Source organism: Molothrus aeneus, chromosome 3, assembly GCF_037042795.1.
Source record: "Molothrus aeneus isolate 106 chromosome 3, BPBGC_Maene_1.0, whole genome shotgun sequence".
Classification (NCBI taxonomy): Eukaryota; Metazoa; Chordata; class Aves; order Passeriformes; family Icteridae; genus Molothrus; species Molothrus aeneus.
Window position 1 is genome coordinate 30,939,447 of NC_089648.1, and position 14,677 is coordinate 30,954,123.

The following is a 14,677-nucleotide window of genomic DNA, read 5'->3' on the forward strand; positions in this document are numbered from 1 at the left end:
TTCTAGGTCGTGAGTTTTGGTGCAGTCCAAACTGATCATAACTGAAAATTACTTTATGAAATGGTTTCATTTCAACTGTCACTGGGCAGTAAGTCTAAATCTTTTCATTTAAGAATAAAAAATTACATTATTCATGTTAAGCTCAGGACACAGTAAATAAAAGAACTGCTGTTTTAAGGAGATACTGAAATGAGTCTACAGTGTGAGCATTTGGGTTGCTGGTGTATCCTCTGCACCAGTTGAGCAAGGAAAAGTCTGCTAAAGCATGGCTTGCCAATTTTATTCCTCCTAGAAATGTCAGTGAACTTCTAGCTAAAAAGCAAGCCCACCAGATTAGATATCTAGTCTTCACAGTGATTCTTCTCTTACAAGACCAGATTCAGTGGCAACATTGCTTTAACACTTCAGCTAATTCTGACATAGAGCCTTAATTTGGTAAGTGATGATGTCCAAGTAGCTGAAGTTTAAAAAACATTTCAAAACTAGAATGAACTGGAAGAAAGAAATTAAGAATATATAATTTTTTTTCCATGTTACCTATAAATTTATATAATTGTAATTTTATAGTATCATAATTTTATGTTCTCTAGTAGAAGAACTGGATTCATTGCTGACCTCCCAGAATACATTCATAGCAAAATTAAAGGAAGAATGTTTTGTATTGGCAAAGAAGTTGGAACAAATGTCAGAAAAATACAGGTTAGTATATTTTTGTTAACCTGACCCTTATATTACTAGGACATGCTTCTTTATCTTTTTATTTGTATTTTAATATTTATTATTTTTCATTTTGTCCTAGGTAATACGTATCATATCAAAGCAATATATGCCCCTTAAAAATTCAATATAATATGCCTCTTAAGATTTTGTTTCTAACTATTAATTCAAATTTCTTGGACAATTCCAATGTAAAAATTGCATAGTATTTCTTCCTTGTGTTCATAGTCTTAATATGAAGGGTAGAAAATTGTTTAAAAAGCTACAATTCAAGTTTATCTGAAGTTATATGAAAAATGCTAAAGATTCAATGATCTCAGACTGTTGTAATTATATTTATTTACTCTAGTACTCTTTTTACAGCACTACACTACACACTGGATATGGTCTATAAAATAATTGTCATCAAAATTGCTTGTCATTGATGCTCTGATTCTGCTGCTGCTTTTTATCAATCAATAGTAGATCTAAGTTCAAAGCCATTAAAAACTGAGGAAGAGAGCAACACCTGGAAGTAATAATAATTTAAAGAAATACAAAGCTATGGAGGTATCTATTCAAAAGTTCTGTAAGACAGAACTATCTTCTAAAGAAAACATGAATTTTGTAATTCTTTAGCAGAAATAATTTGATTTCACGTTTTTAAGTGTAAAAATAGTATCTGTTGAAACTTTTTGGGGGTTCATATTTAGAGTAGTAAACTGGACTTCAGTGGAGAGTTGGCATTCTGTATCTTCTGTAAATTGCATGCAAAGTGAATTTGGTAATTAAGGCTAGTATTCATCTCATGGCCGATGGGAAGTAAGGAAACCACTCAGCATAGGTAAAATTGGTTTTCAAGACAGGATTCTTCTTCTGGGTGGATTTAATCGTCCATGAGGTAATGTAGAAGAGGCAGAACTCACTCAGGGAGAGAGCTCATTTACCCCAGTACCCTCTTCCCAGGAATGGTCAAAGGAGAATTTAAGTAGATGACAGACACACACACATATATATGTCTGTAATAAATAAAATTTATGTTTCCAATGGGTACTGCCTCCACTGCCTATCCTACTTCCCACTGAATATAAAGTGTTGACTAGCTGTTAAGTGTCTGAAGTTTGGAGATGAATCACATCCAGAGTGTTTGGGGAAGAAATGAGAAACTTGAGGGACTGTAAGCAATATTCCCATGCAAGTGTTGTGAGGGGTACTTGAGAGAGAAGCAAAGAGAATTTTTCCTCTGAAAAAGAGCTTTTCTCCTAAAGTAACGCAAAATCTAAATGGATTCAAATCATATTATTATTCCAGCAATAAAAAAGCACACAGACTTTGTTGCTAGAGCTCACAGTCACAGACTAGTAACTGTAAAGGATGAAGGAAAGACAGAAAACATACTGTGAAAACACATTATTCTCTGAAAATAAATACTAGAGATTGCCAAGTGTTTCTCCACCTAGCAGCATTAGCTGACTATGTCAAGGACCTGAAAATGGGAAAAGGAGCCCTCTTGCATCTCCAGGAAGTGGTATTTTTTACACAAGAAACTGTAAGGAAGAATGCATGAAAGTGGTTCTGAGAAGTGGTCCTAAAATAGCTTGAGCTTTCCTTCATTGGAGTGGGAGCTGCTGCAATCAGTTACAGGGATAGAGAAATAGGTAGAGGCAAAAAAATAGAAGGTAAAAATGAGAACAGCAAGGTGGAACTGGAGGTGGTGGAAAATGACAGACTAATATAGATGGCTTCACAAAGTGATGTGATCAGGAGATCAGATGCAGAAAATTATTTTAGCCAGGTTCTAAGTGAATGATGGGCACATATCCCTCAGTAGCACCTCTCCAAAAGGCAATCTTCAGCTCATTGTCACTGAATGTTGTGTAAGACCACATTATGGTACAGAATGCTGTAGTTTTGTCTTCTGCAAAAAAGCAATAATTTGGGGAAGATTTTATAACTTAGTTCTTATGTGCATTAATAAAGGCAGATCACAAAGCAACAGTGTGCCCTATTTTCACAGAAAATACTTTTCCATTTTTTTCCATATTTTTGACATTACCATAAATTGAATTTTGGATCTGGATGTGTATTTTCTTGCTGTACTTCTGGAATCTTTGTGCCTTATTTTCCATGGGTTTGAGATATACCTGTGTGCTACCAATACCGTTATTTAATTGGTAGAACACTCAAGCTCTTTTAATAACAGTTGTAATAGTAAGTTTTTTAAATTTTATTTCGTTTAATAGGAAGTACCCATTTGTAACAAAAGACATTTCAAATTTATCTGTGACAACTATGTATTTCTACAATATCAGCTGAATTATCTGAATGGCACATATATTTTTATATTTCATGCAGGTTTTCTGAGAAATCTAAACTGAAGTTTTTGTGTTTACATGTAAGCTGGAACCATTTTTTGAGCTAGTCCCTACACAGAGAGGTGTCAGAAAGACAATGTCAGACGAATTATAAACCCCTCAAGCTGTGCAGAAACAAGATAGTGTCTGTGAAGGTTTTCGTATGCATAGGCATGTATAAAAATATAGTCCTTTGTTGATTTCTTCTCTGTTTCTCTCTTGTTTTGTTCTTTTTTTCCCTCTGATTGTCACTGTCTGAGTTTCTAGGTTGTAGATTAATGCTTAACACTACCCACTGTGTATTTGTGATTTGCGTTTTGTAATTAAGGGGAACAATGGGAGTCCATTGGGTCTCGTTATATATAATGGTTGGTTTAATTTGTTTCACTTCTATCTTGTTAATTGTAAATTGATCATTAAGATTTGAATTCTAATCTGTCACCAGGGTTGTGAGTATTGAAGCTAGAGCAATGATCCTGGTTTTAATCACTGATGATGAGAAACAAATTTTATAATTTTGGTACATATTGCAGTTCATATATTTTAACACTGTATTTTATGGTGTTATAAATATTGTTAAATGACTTTTAGTGTAGTTTTACTGTTTGGACTATAATGTATAAATTATATTACTGGTTTGGCAACAGTAGGCATCCAACTGTGTGAGTTTAATTGAAGTAAAGAACACATACCCGGCTGAACTATTTTTCTGCCTGTTTGGTTGACTGCAGTCATTGCACTCAATACCAGGAGTGAAATGTTTGTTGAAGGTAGCTGTATGAAGATGGGGAACAGTCTGTCTGAAGATTTAGCCATTAAAATTAGATGCAACAATACTGCATCAGCAGAAAATATTTTAGAGCATGTGTTTAATTTCTGTGCAAGTAAACAATTGGTTTTAAGAGCAGGAAAAAGCAGTGTTTAAAAAGCACTGGAATTAAAAAGCTAGTTCAGAGGAGTAAATGCAGCATTGCCACCTTATTTTCAAAAATCAGCTCATCCTAAAGATATTCTAAGATTGACTTTGAATTTTGACTATTTAACATTTTCACCTTTTTTTTTTGCTTTAGTATTTAAGTGGTTTGGAGGCTAACCTGTTTGGGTTTTTTTCCAAGATTCTTCCAGCAGAGATGGTAGATAAAACCTTAAAGTGGTTTTTAAATAGAAGGTGAGGTAGTTAAATGGATCCAGAAGTATTGAGGGGGTTTTGTTTCTGTCGTTGCTTCTGCCCCCATCAATTATATTTGATATAGTAACAAGTAAATGAGACTTGGCAAAATCTATTATGCATCCAATTACAAGCATGCATTTTACATTTTCATGTGATGTTGTAGATTTGCTCTGTGCAGTTTCAAAATAACAGTGATTTCATACAGGTCATTTGAGTGTATCAGATCTCAGAAGCACACACATCTCCGTGACTGCCTGACTTGTGGGGCCAGCCTGAGTCTGCAGAGGTGCCCCTTCCTGCTGAGTTCAGCTCCAGTGGCAGCACTCCAAATGCTTCAGTTTCTACTGAGTCCACCACAGCTCAGACTGTTGGACCCAGAGTAGCTCAGATGGAACAACACCAGCATATCCATGCTGTGTCCTTTAGTTGTGCAGGATGCATCAGACACAGTGATTATTGCACAGATTTCTCTAATTTGCCTCTGTCCCCAGCATTGTGAGTGAACTCTCCCTGAAGTTCAGCACTGCATGCTCTGACACTTACCCCCTCTCTCTTCCTGCTGTGATACCTTGGGAGCAGAGTTGTTCAGAAGCATTTACACAGGAGTGGTCCTGCCTCTGGCTGAGTGGAACTTCTATTCCTGTATAAATGTGCTATAGCATTCAGTACTGTTATCAGGCTTAATACAATTATGGTGGATTTGGGGTTTTTATTTAACCCAGCAATGTGTGAAGTTACTTAAATATCACATAGAATTAGCTGCCTTATCTTAATCTTTGGAAACTGAGGTGAATGAAAGGTGTGTTTAAAGATGCAGAGGGAATCATTGAGAAGTGACAATGGAAGATTCTTGGTATGCAGTATTGTATTGGACTGGTGTTCTCTCTAATGCTAACACTCTGAACCTTTTAACATGGACCTAACCATTCTGTCCTTCAAACGTGCTGTCCTTCAAAACTTCAGTGTCATTAAATACTTGAGTCTTGGTGGTCAGACTCTTAGTTACATGGAAAGGACATTGTGTAAGTAATGTCATAATTAGAAATTTTTTTTTTCTGTTTAACTGTAATTACAAAAGATGTTTTAGGAGAAGACAACACTCCTAATGTGCTTCAAAGCATCAGGCATTTAGAGCTCTATTTAAGAGACTGGCAATTATGATACTCATGATTTTAATTAATTCATTACTTACTTTGGTTTCATTAATTATGATTTCAGTAGTGTTTTGGTTTTTGTTGATTTGAATTACTTGATCTTTCCAGAAAGACTTTAGGCACCTTCAAGTGTAATGGAGATTAATAAGTCCTTGTAAAACTTGGAGAATTTTATCACCTTGAAAGTTGCTTCTGCTGTTTCCATGAATGAGACAATCACATATAAATACAGAAAAAGAAACAGGATATCCCAGTTGGGAAACCCAACAAATGTGGTAATTTACAGTATTCCTGCATTTTGCTGGCAAAAAAAGAATACAGAATTGAATTTAGTCCCATGTCAGGTCTCTTTGAGCTTCTCTGCAGTGAAACTTTGCTTTTATCTGCTGGTTGTCTGTCTTACAGTATCAGTATCAAGTACAGACTGCATTCACATTGTGTGATAACAGTTGGTCCAGCTGGCAGTGCTTTGTTAATGCTGGCATTTATGTTACTAGTATTTCTGTAAAATGGTCGGTGGAAAAATTCAGTTTCTGCTACCTTCCTATACCATCCTGCTCACTATTACGTATCCAGCCAGGAAACTCCTGTGCACTGAAGTTTGATGTGCAACTCTATCAGCACAATTCCACAAATTCTGATGTATTTGTGTGTGGTCTTCCTTAATAGAGCTGTAACTCTCAATCTAAATTCAATTACATACAGTCTCGGTCCAAAGTTTCCTTTGCTAAATTCTTTTAGATTCACAGATGATACCATGCATTGTTCTCTATTTAAACATGAAAAGATCATGTTGTCATTTCTAGATTTGACTTGTCAATGTAACAACATGTTTTTGAAGGAGGAGTATTCCTTCCTCCCTGCATTTTGTTGTATTTTTCAGAATGTCAGTTGTTGTTGCATTCTGTAACAGCCAGGAAGGTAAAGTATTTCTGCTGTAATTGCAGCATATTTAAGATTATGATTTAAAGATATATCTGAAGCTTTTTAACCTTGAGATATGGAGTGGCAGATGCCATAAATCAAATTTGCTTGCTTTTGATTCGTACTTTCTGATGGTATAGCAGATTCTGACATGTTCTCATTAACCTTTTCCAAAGAGTTAAAATTGTACAAGTGCATAATGTATATTTTATCACTATTTAATCTGAGGTCTTTTCCTGATATTAAGAAACAGCTCATGCCTGTTTCTCCATGGGCTGATGGTTAGAGATGTAGCAAGTAGCAGTCCCGGGTCATTCATGGATCTGGTGTCTCTGCTCACCCGTGAAGAATAAGAATTGCCTAGAAGTGACTAATATTCTTAAAGGCGGTGCTGAGTTTTATGTAGATTAGTGTGTGCCTGTATGATTTGTCCCTTGTTTCTGAAAGTTTAGTTAATTTTCCTCTTAGTGAGGCTTTGGGTTTTTATTAGGAGTGAGTGTTTTTTGGGGGGGAGGGGTTTATGGGGGTTTTGTTGTTGATGTCTTTTTAATCTGTGCAATGTTATTTTAGACACAGGAGGTTACTAAAGTTTCTAAAACAGTACCACTATTGAGAGTTCAACCTGTGAACTGTTGAGAGTTCAACCTATAAAACGGAGTAAAGGTTGAACAAGGTTTTAGTAGCTGTTTTTTAAAATGAAATGTTAGTTTTTGCTAATAAAGAAGTTAAAATGTCTTTTCAAAATGTTAGCCAAATTCTTGCTTAACAAGTATGAATTTACATTTATTGATCTTATTTAACATAGATGCATAATGCCAAATGGCATGCCTGTTTAAATTAGGCTGAAATTAGCATAGCCAACCTATAATTGAGTGATTGCCAGTGGCATATTTAGAAGATACCCACCAGTATCATATTCTTTTGTCTTGAGATTATCTGAAACAGCATTTTGTTTCTGTAAGTTCTAGTAATATCTTGTTTATGCACTACATATAAATGTATGAAATTTTATAAATGCTGAAGCCACATATTGATGGCACACTGCAGGATGAAATCTGACAACATCCATCATCGCTTTCTTTTACTTCTGTAGATCTGAAGTCAACCAGCTTAGTCAGGAAAAAGAGTATCTTCATGGCAGATTGGAGAAGATGCAGAAACGGAATGATGAATTGGACCAACAATGTATCCAGCATGGGAGAATGCATGAGAGAATGAAGTCAAGGTAGGAGGTCCTGTTAATCTGTCAGTATGTGATATGCTCAACTGTACCAGTCATGTTGTGTAAACATAAAAATGACACGAGGTTGTATGAAAGTAATATTCTTTCCTTATGAAATGACCACTCCTTCTCCCTCCCCAACCATTCTGTCAAGTTGTTTTTTTTTAACATCTTTTGCTTGTGCCATTTTGGATAAATAAAAGGAAAGCTTGAACAACATAGTCTTCCAAAGAATTTAAACCTAGTACATATGTGTGTGGGTTGCTTCGGCTGTTCTCTGCTCTAACTTGTATGAATAGTCTTACCATTTTAAAAAAAAAGGGGAGGAGGGAGCTGGGAAGGAAGGAGGGAAGAGGTTATTCAGTGATGTGAATATAGAGTACAGATGTGTGTTCCATTATGCCATGTAATAGTTGTATTTTTGGGGTTTACCATCATTTGTACAAACAGACAAATTTTACTGAAAATCTCAGTAACCAGAAAAACCCCATTTCCAGGCACCACTAGCCTTTCAGAGAAGCAGTGACTTCCTCAGGATGAGCTGGGAGCAGCTGCAGCAAGGCTAGTGTGAAATATTTTCACCAATATCAATTGACTGTTCTGGCCAGAGTATCCAGACTGATAATGGCTTGTGCTGTGATATGGATTAGACTTCCTCTAAGATCACTGTGGAGTCTTTTCCTTTTGGTTCCAGAAAGTTCATGTATGCTTTCTTGTTCTGCTTTCCACTCCACATTAAGTGTAACAGGCACTGGAGGTAGTTTTGACTACCTTGTGGAGGTAGAGGATGAAGTAAAGAGAAGGCTGAGAGGTAACTCTGCAAATCCACTCATCCAAGCTACATCTTGTCTGTAGTCAAAGGCAAAATGCAGTTTAACTTTATTTGGACTAGACAGCTCTTACTGGGAAAAGTTCTTTTTGCTTTTTTTCATCATTGACTACCTGAGAGGAGCAGAGCTTGCAAGTATTAAAGCAGCCAGTCCTCTATGCTAATTTCTTTAAAGTATTGATTTTTTAATTTTTTTTTACTGCCATCTCTTTATTCTCTGTCTATAATCTTGTTTCTTGCAAGCACTTCATGTGTTCATTTCAGTCATGCAGAACCACTTCTTTCCTCCTCCCTTTCAGATTTCTGTCTGTACCTCATCCTGTTCTTCTGTAACCTTGGACTGTCATCATCATTTATAGCTCAGAGAACAGAGAAATTCAAAATGCTGCAACTGTGTCCCTAATCTGTGTAACCACACAATCTTTCCATTTATCTCACCTCCCTTTTGATTTCTTTAGTTATGGTGGATTCTCATCATATGCAGGACTGAGGATTTGAGGTTATTTTCAGGAGAAAAAATTTGTCCCCCTCTTTTTTCTCCTAGCTGCTCTTCTGTAGATTATGAGTATCTAGTAGAATTTAAAAGTGCTTTGCAAGTTTTTAGGGTAACCTTTCCTCTATCTATTTTTATAAATAAGATAGATCTACTGGAAAATGTTGCTCATTCTCTGCTGCAGCAGAAATGATTATACAGTAGAAAAGACTGAAAGCATTAATCCAGAACACAAAAGTGGTTTGAAAGCAGAGTGGTCATGCTGCAGGCAATGCCTTACCTTCTGCTGCTGTTTTGCAGATAACAGAGAAAACAGGGCAGTAATAGCATTTGTCTTATTTAATATTTTAGAATATGTAAATATGGCAGAGATTATTAGGTGTTCTAAACATGAACAATATACTTTACCAGCATTTTAAGAGATAGCTCTTTTAACATATTTTAATTGTCATCTTGTATTCTATTAATTTAAATTCCAACTAATAAGTGACAAGGCTGATACTCTACACAGCTTTAAAAAAATCAGTGCAATCTAATTTTAATTTTCCATGTGAAAACTGTAGTTGATTTTCAGGATTAATTCCCAAATGCTGTAAATTGGTCATGAAGTTTACAATCTAGGTGAAGAAAGCAGAAGGAATAACTACTCCAACAAACAAATCTCCCAGTTGGATATATTTATGTTGAAGGATTTCCACTAAATAAAAATAGTGATTTTTCTCTTCTGATTTTGAAAATAGATATCTGACTTTACTATTTAGTTAAAGCAGAACAACAAATAATAATAATGTATTTTGCCTCAGATTTTCATCCATCACTTAGGTCCTAATAATCTCAGCAAAATACTGTTGATGATGGTTACTTCTTAACACATTTGTTTCACCTTTGTATTCTCCTTTATATACACATGGCAGCTACAAATAGCAGTGGCTGTTTTGCAACACAGTCCCACAAAGTGCATTCTGACCTAATTTTCTAGCTGCTGTTATTCTGGAGCTTCAGAAAATCTCTCTTATTAAAATTATTTTGGCTAAACTTGGAACCTAACATTTGCATTTTAAAAATGGGGTATTGTGATATTTGCTTGAGAAGATATCACTCTCCATACTTGTTTTATCCAGGGACAGCATGACAGGCCCTGATATAACGGTTTTGTGGAAGAAACAATACCTAAATGATCAGAATTTCTTTTGGAGCAAAAATGCTTTGGCAATCATAATAGTTGCACTCCTGAAACTGAACAAGAAAAGTGTTTTAGTGCCATTCCTACCTCTGTGTGATGCAAATGAATATAGTCCAAAATTAAATAAGCAAATTTCTAAGAAAGATTTTACTTTTAAGTGCCAGTCATTAAAAAGGGTATGGAATCAGCCTTTTCAGTGTAATGGAAATACCCAGCCCTTTTGGTGTGCTTTTACTCAGTGAAATATGGCATTAAAAGAAGTAGATGTCCATCCTAAATTATACACTTGTCACGTGTTACTGAGGCAAACTTGAATTGAAGTATGTATGGTTTGCAGGACTAAGGTGATATGTTATGAGTCCAAGTGGAGCTGGTCATCATGTGTATCTTCCTGGATATCAATCTTGCTGAAATTCTTGTCTGTTACATAGCAGAGTCCATTTTTATAAATTTTTAACCTCAAAGCAAACTGTCTTATTAAATTCTTCAAATCCCCATTCTGTAGATTTGTGTTCATAGTAGAAATTAGCAGATAACAGAAAGTATAGAATTTCTTATAAGGCAGCTGTAAAGGTAGAAACTAGCCAAGAATAAAAAGAGTATGAAGCAAAACTAAAAGGTTTCTATCTTTTGGGGTTTTTTTTTTGGTGCTCCATATTACATAATTTGAATAGATACCAGATGAAGGAAAATTCAAAGCCAGATGAATTGGCTAACTGTATGTATAAAGTTGGTGATTCTTTCCTTAATCTGTTTTCAAACTGAATTCCCAGGTGTGCATTTTCACCTCAGTTATGTAAATGCAGATCCACTTTCTCACAAGCTCTTTTCTCTTCCAATTTGAAGAGCAAGAAGAAAAAGACAAGAACCTGCCTAGATCTATTATTGTTCGAATATATATATGAATAAGTATTATTTGCCCAAGCTGCCATGGGTCAGGATTTCATCAGGCTGTTTGAACTTTCACTGAACTTAATTGACAGCTCTTACAGTTACAAGGTTCAATTATGGCTTTACTTTTCTTCATCTGTTCTTCTTGTAAAACAAGTATTTGATTGTAACTCAGCTATTTAGAGGATTGCTTCTGTGGACAGCCAGTATCTAAAATGAGAGGCATTTAATGAAATATAGCTTAGCTCTTTTCCATGTATGCTTGCTGTTGAAGACCTTCAAGCAGGAAAAGAAAATCCTAGGAAATTTCTTTCCTTTTTTCAAGATGAGCCAGACATGCCTTTACTTTTTATGAATCAGTTAAAGAAAAGAAAATCATTTGGACAGTAGTTTATATGAAATATAAGACTATTTTTAAATCTTTTTAATAAAACATAAATTTAGAATCTTCTAATGAGTTTCTTTCCAAACATTTTTCTAAAGATCAGCATATGGAATTTGGGGCTATGAATTTTCTCTCAGATCTTGTGGTTATGGTTCATATTACTGTAATTTTTGCTGTAATGTGTGTGATCAATATCCGATCTGTATAACATTAACAACAATAATACATCTAATGCAAATCTGTGTGGGGCTTTTTGTTGTGGTAGCTTTTTGGAGGTGACACTGTTAGACGTATTTCAACTGTATTTTTGCTAGCTAAAGTTAAAAAGAAGAGCCTACAGGACTGGCAGTTTGGGGCAGATGTGTGTCTATTCCTTAGGCATCAGTGGTTGTAAGTTAACTATAAAAATGTTACAACCATCTGTGTAACAAGACGGCAGAGATCTGCTCTCGCCTGTTACTATAAATAAGAAGGAGATTTGTTTGACTTCATAGACATTGGATTTATAAAGACTCTATGTGTCAAATTGGAACTACGTGCCATGTTGCTGAGATGTGTCTGCAGCCAACTACCTGGGGTGTCTTCCCCTTCAGACATTCTAGTGTGGTGCAGCAACTGTGCAGAAATGTCTGTATGGCACAACATGTGACAAATTATATTTGTTTTCTACCTATGGCAAATGTAGGATTCTTGTGGATAAGCTTATCTGGAAGGGTAGCTAAAATGGATCTTTAAACAGACCACTCGAGTGAAAATGTGATACTCAGTTTGACAAAGATTGTAAAGGCTATTTTCCACCATTAATTTTTTCTTGTTTTGTTTTGTTACTAAGTGGTAGTATATGCAAGATCGTGTATGCTTAAGAGAGCTCATATCTATGGGAATTAAGACATATCTAGAGAGAATACACCAGCATTTTCAAATATCTGCTATGTAAAATCACAATAGCTAGTTTGCTGTCACTATTACAGTGCTGAATAGAAATTCCAGATTTCTTGTCAAATCTTCAGTAGAACTACTCATTAAAATTATTAATTGATAACTGGAGCAATCAAGTTGCATTTGAAATTTTACATTTTCTCCTTAAAACTGAAGTACTTTTTTGTGTGTATATGTGTTTGCAAGAAACAATGACGGATGGATGAATTTAGGTTATGTCATTACCTGAAAGACCTTTATTTTCTTCCAGTCCAGTTCATTCTCAGTTAAATACATTGTCTTCCTTATTTAACCAATAGATTAGTATATTTTTAAAGTGACAATGAGGTAATTGTTCCTATATTTTATTAGACCAATCATCTGTTTAGCAATGCAATCATCGATTAAAAATGCACTATTTGTGGCTTTTTAGTTTAAAGTGCATTCATTTTTAAATTGAAAATAGAGATTAACATAGCTAGTGTCCATAGAACTTTTGATATTAAAGGTATAGAGAAACTCACATTGTTTCAATGTCTAAAGAGCAGTGTGCTGCCCTTTTTCCTGAGCATCTTTACTCACACCATGTATCTTTGGCTAGTTGTGCTGTAACAGGATGGCTGTAGCAATTGGAGATACATAATTGTTTGTGCAGCCCTTCATGCAAGGAGTTTGTAAAAAGCTTTGTGGTCACCGTGTTTCAGCACTGCGGTGCAGACAGATAAAACTCTCAGCTCTGTCCAGCCAATGGGGTTGTCACTGTTACTTAATTATTTTATTACTATTTAATAGACTCATATTTTAGATTGAGAAATGTGTAGTCCAGAGACCTGCTATTAGGAAATAATTAATGGCTATTGTGTATTCACTTAAGACACATACATAAATTGCAAATCCTGCCAGAGTCTTGTTTAATACTGGGGTGTTTGCTCACAGTTCAAATTCTCTGGAATAGAAATTGCATGTTCAGAATGTCTCCCTCCCTATTCTTCTGTTGTTCACCATTGTCTATTTACTATATATCTTTTTAACTATTTTTTCCCTTTCTCAGTTTAAATAGGTGTATGTATATAGTGTGGTATAAATACATCTATTATTTATGCTTTTATATGTGTATTATTCCCATCCAAAATAGTTAATAAGTTATGTAAGTTTATAAGACCCCAAACACTGTTTTTAAGGATTTATTCCCCAACTACATAAACACTAGACATTCAAAACAAAAATTTTCTTATTTGTTAGAAAAATTGAAGTATACAAAGGGTGAAATACAAGATTTTAATGAAATGCTGCAAAATTGTGTGCAAATAAGTTCTCAGCTTTAAGAAGCAAATAAGAAGCAGAGGGGAATATCCTACCCAATTTCCAGAGAGATATTTAGGGAACTTAATAACGTTCTGTACGATGTATTCTAGGTCACAGAGTACTGTGTTCATCTGTTTCCAAGTGTGTGTATCTAAAATATATGTACCTATATATAGTTTATACACACATATATTTCTTTGAGAACGTATTGAGCTCCTCTGTAGGCCTCACCGTTCCAATTTGGACAACTTATTCCACTGATCTTTTCATTGGGATCCTTCTTATTTTTGGTCTGAATTAATCTCTGTTTCATTTGTACCTTCTTGTCTTTGAGCCAAAATTGGGACAAGCAGTTCTGCAAAAGAATCTGCACTGGTAATGCAATTACCACTGGTAATTGTAGACATGGATGTGTCTATTCATTCCTACCTCTGCTTATAAGCAAAGTCTTCCTCCTTGTTCTTCTTTTTGCAATAAGCTCTTCATCACCTTGGTGTTCTGATTGTAGATCTTTTTTAAATATGGGCAGTCAAAACTCTCTTGGGTCTTGGATGGGGACATTTGAATATATTTGTATATTTGTATATATAGAATTGAGATATTTACTAGAAATTTGTTGACTGATGAATCCTACAGTCACATTTGCCTTTTTGACAGCTACGCTAAGAAGTGCATCCAGGACCTCTTTCTCCCAAGTAAATTCAAGTTTTCAGCAAAGACTTTTACTATGAACTGAGAACACATTGAATATATAGTGTAAGACTTTCATCCTGTGTCTGCTGTTTCAATCTTCTGAGTCATCTCTTTCTTTCTGTGCAGTATCCCAGACTTTCTCAAAGCTGATAACATCTCTTAAATTTATCAGCCTACTCCTCCTTTTTTGTGCTGAGTCATAATTCAAAATATTCAAAAATCTGTTTAAATGCGAAGAAATTCTCTGAGAATTCTTCTTCCCTTTCAATTGTTCCTGTTGGCTGTGCTCTTTGTTTTAGTCAGATACTTGTCAACAACTTAGTTAACAATTGCTGATGGGCATGATATTTAATGTTTTGCTAAAGTTAATGTTGGTAAGATTTATTGCATTTCCTTAATCAAAAAATGAACTGTCAAAGAGTTTAGGATTCATGTGACCAAAACTGCTTGATCTAGCTT

At 35.1% G+C, this 14,677-nt stretch overlaps 1 protein-coding gene across 3 annotated transcripts in view; it reads left to right on the plus strand.

The window, feature by feature from the left end:
• The window catches only part of SDCCAG8 (SHH signaling and ciliogenesis regulator SDCCAG8), a 104,562-nt gene that overhangs the window by 58,350 nt on the left and 31,535 nt on the right, over positions 1-14,677 (plus strand). For 2 of the 3 annotated variants that reach the window (XM_066546601.1, XM_066546602.1), the window contains exons 15-16: positions 591-699; positions 7,393-7,524. In XM_066546601.1, the coding sequence (XP_066402698.1) occupies positions 591-699; positions 7,393-7,524 (241 nt within the window). The remainder of the gene's footprint in view (positions 1-590; positions 700-7,392; positions 7,525-14,677) is intronic. The other variant, XM_066546603.1, reaches the window with a different exon arrangement.